This window comes from Myotis yumanensis, unplaced genomic scaffold, assembly GCF_028538775.1.
Source record: "Myotis yumanensis isolate MYYU_CA2020_CCGP unplaced genomic scaffold, mMyoYum1.0.hap1 SCAF_5, whole genome shotgun sequence".
Classification (NCBI taxonomy): domain Eukaryota; kingdom Metazoa; phylum Chordata; class Mammalia; order Chiroptera; family Vespertilionidae; genus Myotis; species Myotis yumanensis.
Window position 1 is genome coordinate 103,428,618 of NW_027223756.1, and position 10,395 is coordinate 103,439,012.

Consider the following 10,395-nt stretch of genomic DNA (forward strand, 5'->3'; position numbering starts at 1 on the left):
TCCTTGTTTCTGTGACAATAAAAGCCATAGAAGTGTTTGGGGAGAGAGATTCCTGCAGAGTAAGTGGTTGTGGTACCGAGTACAGACGACCGATCACATTTAATCATATTTGGTGTGTATTCCAGGACTCTCGTCAGATGCCACCGTTTTGACACCAAATACAGAAAGCAGTTGTGACTTAGTGACCAAAACCAAATCAACGAGTGGAAATGACGACAGCACGTCCTTGGATCTGGAGTGGGAAGATGAGGAAGGTATCTGACACTCACCGTTCACCTGACGTGCAGTTTACTCTGTTAATTTATAGAAATCAACTTGCTGTTTTACTTTTCCTTTTAATTTAAATTATTTTTTGTTGGAAGTATTACCTGTCTCCTTTTTCCCCGATTGAACTCTCCCAGCTGCTTCCCCTCCCAGCACGTGTCCCCGCCCCTTACTGTCTGTGTCCTTTGGTTATGCTTATATGCATGCATGCAAGTCCTTTAGTGATAATGTACTGCCTTCCCTCCCTGGCTTGATGGTTGCTTCTGTGTCTCTGGATCTATTTTAGTTCATCATTTTATGTTGTTCTTTATATTCCACAAAGGAGTGAGATCATGTGATATTTATCTTTCTTCGACTGGCTTATTTTGCTTAGCATAATGCTCTCCAGGTCCATTCATGCTGTTGCAAATGGTAAGAATCCCTTCTTTTTTACCGCAGCATAGTATTCCATTGTGTAGATGTACCATAGTTTTTTAACCCACTCATCTGCTAATGGGCATTTGGGCTGTTTCCAGATCTTAGCTATTATAAATTATGCTGCTATGAACATAGGGGTGCATATATCCTTTTTGATTGGTGTTTCTGATTTCTTGGGATATATTCCTAGAAGTGGGATTACTGGGTCAAATGGCAGTTCCATATTTAATTTTTTGAGGAAACTCCATACTGTTTTCTACATGGCTGCACCAGTCTGCATTCCCACCAGCAGTGCAAGAGGGTTCCTTTTTCTCCGCAACCTCGCCAGCACTTGTCGTTTGTTGATGATAGCCATTCTGACAGGTGTGAGATGGTACCTCATTGTCATTTTGATTTGCATCTCTTGGATGATTAGTGATTTTGAGCATATTTTCATGGGTCTCTTGACCTTTTGTATGTCCACTGTTGAAGTGTCTATTTAGGTCCTTTGCCCATATTTTGATTGGATTGTATATCTTCCTTTTGTTAAATTTTGGAGATTAAACTCTTATCGGATGTATTATTGGCAAATATGTTCTCCCATACAGTGGGCTCTCTTGTTGTTTTGTTGATGGTTTCTTTTGCTGTGCAGAAGCTTTTTATTTTGATGTAGTCCCATTTGTGTATTTTTTTCTTAGTTTCCATTGTCCTAGGAGACGTATCGGTAAAGATACTGCTACAACATATGTCTGATATTTGCTGCCTATGGTTTCTTCTAAGATTTTTATGGTGTCCCATCTTATGTTTAAGTCCTTTATCCATTTTGAGTTTATTTTTGTGTATGGTTTACTTTCAGTTTTTTGTCCAATTTTCCCAACACCATTTATTGAAGAGATTGTCTTGACTCCATCATATGCTCTTGCCTCCTCTGTTAAATATTAATTGAGCATAATGGCTTGGGTCGATTTCTGGGTTCTCTGTTTTGTTCCATTGGTCTATATGTCTATTCTTGTTCCAGTACCAGGCAGTTTTGAGAACAATGGCTTTGTAATATAGCTTGATATCTGATATTGTGATTCCCCCAACTTTGTTCTTTCTCAGGATTGCTGCGGCTATTCGGGATCTTTTTTTATTCCATATAAAATTTTGGAGAGTTTGTTCTAGGTCTGTGAAATAATGCTGTTGGTATTTAATGGGGATTACATTGAATCTATAGATTGCTTTGGGTAGTATGGACATTTTAATGATGTTGATTCTACCAATCCATGAAGACGGTATATTCTTCCATTTGTTTATGTCTTCCTCTATCTCTTTTTTCAGCGTCCTGTAATTTTCTGAATACAGGTCTTTTACCTTCTTAGTTAAGTTTATTCCTAGGTATCTTAATGTTTTTGTTGCAATGGTAAATGGGTTTTTTGTTTGTTTGTTTTTTAAGTTTCTTTTTCTGTGAGTCCATTATCGGTGTATACAAACGCCATAGATTTTGGGGTGTTAATTTTATATCCTGCTACTCTGCCAAATTTATTTATTAAATCTAGTAGTTTTTTGATGGAATCTTTAGGGTTTTCTATGTACAATATCATGTCATCTGTGAATACAGACAGTTCTACTTCTTCTTTTCCTATTTGGATGCCTTTATTTCTTCCTCTTGTCTGATCGCTGTGAATAGGACTTCTAGAACTATGTTGAATAATAGTGGTGAAAGCAGGCATCCTTGTCTTGTTCTTGTTCTTAAGGGAAACGCTTTTAATTTTTGCCCATTGAGTGTGATGTTGGCTGTAGGTTTGTCATATCTGGCCTTTATTCTGTTGAAGTATGATCCCTCTATTCCCACTTTACTGAGAGTTTTTATTTAAAAAGGGTGCTGTATTTTGTGGAATGCTTTTTCTGCATCTATTGATATGATCATGTGGTTTTTATCTTTCAGTTTGTTTATGTGATGTATCACATTTATTGATTTGCGAATATTGTACCAGCCTTGCATCCCTAGAATAAATCCCACTTGATCATGATGTATGATCTTTGTAATATTTTGCTGGATCTGATTTGCTAATATTTTGTTGAGGATTTTAGCATCTGTGTTCATTGGGGATATTGGCCTGTAATTCTCTTTCTTTATAGTGTCTTTATCTGGTTTTGGAATTAGGATAATACTGGCTTCATAAAAAGAGTTTGGAAATGTTTCTTCCTCTTGAATTTTTTGAAATAGTTTGAAGAGGATAGGTGTTAGTTCTTCTTTGAATGTTTGGTAAAAATCCATCCGGTCCAGGATTTTTGTTTGCTGGAAGTTTTTAAATTACTGCTTCAATTTCTTTGGTTGTTATTGGCCTACTCAGGTTTTATCATTCCTCCTGTTTGAGTTTTGGAAGATTGTATGTTTCTAGGAATTTATCCATTTCACCCAGATTGTCCAGTTTGTTGGCATATAGTTGTTCATAGTATTTGCTTGCAATCCTTTTGTATCTCTGTGGTGTCCATTTTTATATCACCTCTTTCACCTCTGATTTTATTTATTTGGGTCCTCTCTCTTTGTTTCTTGATGAGTCTGGCTAAAGGTTCATCAATCTTGTTATCAATCTTGTTTATCTTTTCAAAGAACCAGTTCTTGGATTTGTTGATCTTTTGTACTGGGTTTTTGTTTGTTTGTTTGTTTTGTGTCTATGTTATTTATTTCTGCTCTAATCTTTATTATTTCCTTCCTTCTACTTCCTCTTGGCTTTTCTTGCTGTTCTCTTTCTAATTCATTTAGTTTTAGGGTTAGATAGTTGATCAGTCCTTTTTCTTGTTTCTAGAGGGAGGCCAGTGCTATGAACTTCCCTCTCAGGACTGCTTTCACAGTGTCCCATAGGTTTGGGGTGGTTGTGTGTTTATTTTCATTTGTTTCCAGGAAGTTTTTAATTTCTTGTTTGATCTCATTGGTAACCCATGAATTGCTTAATAACATGCTAGTTAGCCTCCATGTATTTGAGTGTTTTTGAGTTTTTTTTATTGTAGTTGATTTCTAACTTCATGCCATTGTGATCTGAGAAGATGCTTGGTTTTATATCAGTCTTCTTGAATTTGTATAAACTTGTTTTGTGCCCTAACATGTGGTCTGTCTTTGAGAATATGCCATGTGCACTAGAGAAGAATGTATATGCTGTTGTTTTGGGGTGAAATGTTATGTAAATGTCAGTTAGGTCCATCTGACCTAGTGTGTCATTTAAGGCCTCTGTTTCCTTGTTACTTTTTTGTCTGAAAGATCTATCCAGTGAAGTCAATGGTGTATTAAAGTCCCCTACTATGACTATTGCTGTCAGTCTCTCCTTTAAGGTCCATCAAGAGTTCTTTAATGTCCTTCGGTGCTCCTGTGTGGGGTGCATGTATGTGTACAAGGGTTCTATTTTCTTGTTGAATTATTCCCTTTAGTATTATGTAGTGACCTTCTTTGTCTCTTGCTATGGCCTTTGTTTTGAAGTCTGTTTGGTCTGATAAGAGTAGTGCTACTCCAGCTTTATTTTTCTTTCCATTTACTTGGAATATATTTTTTCATCCCTTCATTTTGTCTCTCTATATCTTTTCTTCTGAGATGGGTATCATAGACAGCATGTATATGGGTCCTGTTTTCTTATCCATTCAGTCACCCTATGACTTTTGATCGGAGCATTTAGTCCATTTACATTTAAGTTTATTATTGATAGGTATTTATTGCCATTTTTGTTTTCTTTATGCCTATGATCCTTTCTCTCCTTTTCTTCTTCTTAAAGCAGTCCCTTTAACATTTTTTGCATTGCTGGTTTGGTGGTAATGTACTCCTTTAACCTTTTTTGTCTGGAAAGCTTTTTATTTTGCCTTCAATTTTAAATGATGGCCTCACTGGATACAGTACTCCTGGATTTAGGCCCTTGCTTTTCATTACTTGGAGTACTTCATACCACTCCCTTCTGGCCTGGAATGTTTCCATTGAGAAGTCAGCTGTCATTCTAATGGGAATCCCTTTGTAGGTGATTTTCTGCCTTTCTCTCTTGCTGCCTTTAAGTTTCTTTCTTTGTCGTTAACGTTTGCCATTTTAATTACAATGTTGTCTAGGTGTGGGCCTCTTTGGGTTCATCTTGATTGGGACGCTCTGTGCCTCCTGAATGTGTGTGACAGTTTCCTTCACCAGGTTGGGCAAGTTTTCTGTCACTATTTCTTTACACAGGTTCTCTGTTCCTTGCTCACCTTCTTTCCCTTCTGGTATTCCTGTAATGCGAGTGTTGTTACATTTCATGTTGTCCCAGAGCTCTCTTAAGCTATCTTCATGCTTTTTAATTCTTTTTTCTATTTGCTGCTCTAATTGGGTATTTATTTCTATCCTGTCTTTAAAATCACTGATTCGGTCCTCTGCTTCATCCAGTTCTACTTTTAATTCCTTCCAGTGTGTTCTTCATGTCAGATATGTCATTTTGCTTTTCTGTCTGGTTCCTGTTAATGGCCTCTGTTTCCCTTCTCATGTGTTGTAATTTGCACTAAGTTCCTTAAGCACCTTTATGATCATTGCTTTGAACTCTATGTCTGATAGGTTGCTTGCCTCCATCTCACTTAGTTCTTTTCTGGAGAGTCCTTCTTTTCTCTCATTTAGGAGCTGTTTCTTTGTCTCCCCATTTTATGTCTTTGTATTTGCTTCTATGTATCAGATAGGATGCTATCCCTCCCCATCTTAGTGGGATGGCCTCATGTAGAAAGTGTCTTGAGGGGTCCAGTGGTGCAGTCTCTTTGTTCCTCTGAGCTGGATGCTCTAGGAATGCCCCTTGTGTGCTTTGTTAGGGCTCCCCTGCTGTAACTGGGACTTGACTGTTGATGTCCCAGGTGTGGGAGGGACCCCCCCATCCCGCAACTTGCTGCCAGTGAGGTTCAACCCCAGTGTGATCGTGCCAGCTTTCCAGTGGTTGGGGCTCCTTACCCCAGAGGCTGGTTCTGCCTTGAATCTCCACCTTGACTGACATTGTTCTGGGCTGTACTTCCCCCACAGAGCTGCTCCCACAGGTGTCAGCTGCAGGCGCTTAGGGTCCTGCTGACTTTTGCCTCCTAGACGTTAATTTTTCGTTTCTTTTTCTTTTTTGTTAATCCTCACCTGGGGATATTTTTCCATTGATTTTTTTTAGAGAGAATGAAAGACAGAAATATCTATGTAAGAGAAACACATTGATTGGTTGCCTCCTGCAAGCACCCTGACCAGGGCCCAGGCCCAGGGAGGAGCCTGCAACCAAGGTACATGCCTTTAACTGGAATCTAACTCAGGACCCTTCCATCCACAGGTCGACACTCTATCCACTGAGCCAAACCAGCTGGGGCTTAAATGTTAATTTTTCAATCTACGGGTTTTGTAATCTAGCCCATTGAGCCTCAGTCCAGAAGAGTGGCTGCCCCCTTGTGGGCAACCTAAAGCCAACAGTTCATTACCTTGGTTCATGATCACAGCAGTTTGTAGTTCTGGTATAAAAGCTGTGACACAGACTTGAATTTGATTTTAGCTGCATGCCCTCCTGGCTGTGGTGCTTTAGGCAGATTTCTCAGTCTCTTCAAGCTGCAGTTTGTTTACCTAAAAGGGAGTAATAAACCTACTTTAAAGAGTGACACTCCCTGATTTGTCCTCACTGCCAGGCACATAACAGGCAGTTGGTAAATATTTTTAAAAAATGAAGGCATTCACGTTGTGAAGATTAAATACAATTTGTATAAAAGACCCATAGGGTGTTGCAAATAGTAAGTACTCAAAATTATAGCTAAAATGTAGATTTTTTTTTTTTTTTAAAAAGACTATTCCACTGCATAAAACCCAAGTTTTCATTTTCATTTTAAGAAATAAATAATCCAAACAGAAGAACCAATTATAGAACAAAGGACTTTAAGAAAAATAATAATCATTAAATTCTTCATAGGGTTTTGGGAAGGAGTGGACCTTAGATATTCTCCCATAGAAGTCTTTTGTTTTATTAATAAAAAAACAGATATGTCAGCACTCGAATAATTTTACCAAGAATTGCTTTAACTTTGGTCTTCTTCTCAGCTAAGTACTGTTTCCCTATTCCTGTACTGAGGTTATTGCATATTTGAATTCCAATCAGCAGACTTCAAGTTTATTTTTATTTTAGCATCTTGTTCAATTTGACCCAAAGCCTTTCAGTTATTTTAATTCCTATGCTGTCATCCATGCTGTACGCTAATCAGATTTGTAGGTAACATTCAGGTCATTAACTGGATTATTAATCACGTAGAATCATGAACCAGCGAGGTCAGGGCAGAGCCCACGAGGAGCCTGCTTGTCGGCCGATATGCAGTCCAGCTTCCTTTGGCCCAGTCATTCCATCAAATGCAAACCCTCAGAGCGATGTTAGCAGCAGCTCATGTTTATGCCTTGTCTATAGAAATGACTTGCTCTGCTATGTTGAGTCTTTGTGATTTTTCATGAGTGACAGACAACACTGATACATATTTAAATGTTCTTCTATTACCATAGGGTTTGATTCGTTAAGGTCAGAAAACAAAATTATTGACTGTGTTTAGGGAAATTTTCTTATAATCCCTTTTCTAGTTAATTTTTTTACTTATGTTGCTCCTACACTTAACAAATTTGAATTTGTCTTCCCTCCCTCGCTTCCTCCTGCCAATGAAATGATATTGTTTTTCTCCCAAGAATATGGGACTTTCCGTTTACTGGCAAGTTTCTTTCTGTTCAGAATGAGGTGTGGTCCCTGGCCCGCCTCTGCTGGGTTGTGTGGCAGAGCCGGGAGCCCTGACGCGGGCCCCTTCTCCTTCCTGATGTAGATGGGAACATGCCAGGTTCCCAGCTGTGAGCAGAGCAGGAGAGCCGTGGGTAATACACGGCAACATTAATGGGAACTAGGCAGTGCTGGGCCAGGATGTTGTCATTATTCTTGGAGCCCCTGTTTCCTCCGGGAAAGGAAGTTATCACCCAGGGAGGAGGGGATTGGCAGGTGCACGGATTTGTCCGTATATGACTAATAACCATTAGGTCCTCCGTTCATTCTGTGTGATTTATAGCTCCTCAGACATTTCATCTCCTTAGGTGGTCGAATTGCGTCCCAGCTGCCCTTGGGTGAGTGAGTGCATTTCTCTAAGGCGCGCTCCAGGGTGAGACGCGCATGACCCGTGAGAGGCCTCCATGGTGCTGGCTCTGTAACTCACAAATAGGGTCTGATTGTTAAATACAAACTAGACTCTTATCCTGGGAAGTCTTTTCATGTGGCTTTTTCACCTTCACTGAGATGTTTAACACCTTGGCCCCATCCCAGGCATGAATCGGATGCTCCCAGTGCGAGAGCGCTCTCGGACGGAGGAGGACATCCTGCGAGCGGCGCTCAGGGGCGGCCGGAGGCCCGGGAGCCACGCCGCGTCCGCCTCCGACGACTCCAATGGGCTGGAGTGGGAGAGCGACTTCGTGAGCGCCGACGTGGACGACAACGGCAACTCCGAGTTCTCTGGCTTCGTGAACCCCGTGCTGGACCTGTCGGAGCCCAGCGGGAAGCCAGTGGGCGGAGAGCCACAGACTCGAGGGGGTCAGATCTTGTGACCCTGCTTGGCAGGGGGGACCCAGTGCTAACCCCAGCGAGAATGTATAAATCATGCATCGGAGGTGGAGCCGTATACAAGCTGTCAGAAAGGACCCGTGATGGGCTGTGTCTGAACTGCTTCAGAACAAGTGCAATTTCAGCACCTGCCTTCGTTTTCAAAACACGTTCATGGTTCTGTCGTAGTATCAAGTACATTCCCGTTTGCAGTCTGTAGGTGTTCTTTTTAGGATAGCTTTGTTGGTTTTACTTAGTATGACTGCAGAGGCTTGTTTCAGTGTCTGACAGAGTGTTAAGGCTTTTGGTGTTACGCTCAGCAGACAGGAGGGAGCAGAGGACGGAGCGCCCAGCTCAGACTCAGAATGACGGTCCCGCTGCGCATGCCTGTCCCGCAGCTCAGTCACCACCTGGTCGTAGCGGCTACTCTAGGAGGTGACTCGAATGCTCGAGTGTCATTCTCTGTCCACACTGACTGCACATCAAGTAGGAAATGATAGGACAGAGGAAGCTTCCCGAGTTCGAACACTTGAAGTTGGTAATCAGGAGTAATTGAAGAAGAATGTTCACTTCCTTTTACATGCGCTACAAATGAATGTTGACTTTAATTGATATATTAAATCTCTAGACGTCTTTTTTTTTTTTTTTTCCAGTGACTGGTCTTAGAAAGATCTTATTCTCTGCATCATTTAATAAGAAAGGAAAACCTAACAAGGAAATACGGGTATTTCAATGTAAATAAATCCTTTCTGGTGTGAAAGGATCTGTGGGTTTCTATTCAGTTTCCTTTGCCTTGTAATTCAAGGTGCACTAATGGGCTGGGATTAAGTCCATCAGTAATACACCTCCTCTTTGTGGTGGACAGTGAGCTCTTTCCTCTAAAGGTTAGGCACCAACTTCAAAGGCCAAGGAGACGCCTAGTGGCTTGTCTGGATTTTGCTGAGAATTGATACGATTTTAGTCAGCAAACTTGATTTTTCCTCAGTGCTTTTTCCTTTTCTTTTCTTGCAACAATGACAGTGCATGTTCTCAAAACTACAGGAAGGTCCAGGTGTAAATAGTGACTCGGATGCTTGCTGCACTTAACGCATCACGTGGTCCTTTCAGTGTCTGAGCTGCTCGGCAAGGGCATCTGTGGTTCTTTCACTTTATCTCATAGACCTACCACGACACTGAGTTTGTAGACGTGTTCGGTAACGCTATTGTTTATGTCTGTGTTCGCATCATTTACGTTGTAGCTATGTTATGGGAAATACTTTAAAGGTAATCTATACTCACACTGCCTGTTATGCTTTTTGAAGTTTATATACATCTGATGTATATTCTTTGTTTGGCATAAGCTACTATTGTAATTTTTTTTGCATTTTGTTCATAAAAAATTTTTTGGAGGAATGGCAGCTTGTTGAGGATTGTAAATAAACACATTTTTACATTTAAAAACTAATTTTTAAAAATTGTTTTATTCCATAAACATGCCATAATTATTTTTTTTTTAATTTTTTAAATTGTTTAAGGTATTACAAATAGTAGTACATATGTCTCCTAACAGGCAGTGACCCTGACTTCTGACAGTTATTTTATTAAATCTGCTATGAAGACAAAAAGTAGTAAATTAGGAAAGCAGGCTGGAACTAAACTTGAAAATGTTTGTTTTAGCTGCTATGAAAAGGACATTAAATTTTTTGTTGTTGTTAATCCTCACTTGAGAATATTTTTCCATTGATTTTTAGAGTGAGTGGAAGGGAAGGAGAAGCAGAGAGAGAGACACATCGATGGGTTGCCTCCCGCATGTGCCCTTGACCAGAATTGAACCCAGGACCCTTCAGTCTGCAGGCCGACACTCCCTTCAGTCTGCAGGCCGACACTCTGAGCCCAACTGGCTAGGGCTGCTTTCTTTATGTTTATTAAAAACACTGGAAATAACTGGTTTTTCAGCAAATATTGGAGAATCTCCTGTTTTCTGTAGGGTGAGCTTGGGAACATCGTATTGAGAAGTTCCTGCTGTTCTGTTTACCTTCTGGCAAGAGAGACAGACAGTAACAGGTAATTGGGAAATCACAGATGACAGCAGGAGATACACTAGATGGCGGACAGGGCAGCACGGGGACGAGGGACTGGGTTTGACAGGTCAGGAGCCCTCTGTGAGGAGACGGCCTTGGATCGGAGACACTGGAGCAGGACCAGCCAG

At 40.6% G+C, this 10,395-nt stretch overlaps 1 protein-coding gene across 5 annotated transcripts in view; it reads left to right on the forward strand.

The window, feature by feature from the left end:
• The window catches only part of AP1AR (adaptor related protein complex 1 associated regulatory protein), a 29,725-nt gene extending 19,817 nt beyond the window's left edge, over window positions 1-9,908 (forward strand). For all 5 annotated transcript variants that reach the window (XM_070416818.1, XM_070416819.1, XM_070416820.1 and 2 more), the window contains 2 exons: window positions 126-254; window positions 7,935-9,908. In XM_070416818.1, the coding sequence (XP_070272919.1) occupies window positions 126-254; window positions 7,935-8,212 (407 nt within the window). In that variant the 3' untranslated portion in view covers window positions 8,213-9,908. The remainder of the gene's footprint in view (window positions 1-125; window positions 255-7,934) is intronic.
• Window positions 9,909-10,395: the final 487 nt, after the last annotated feature.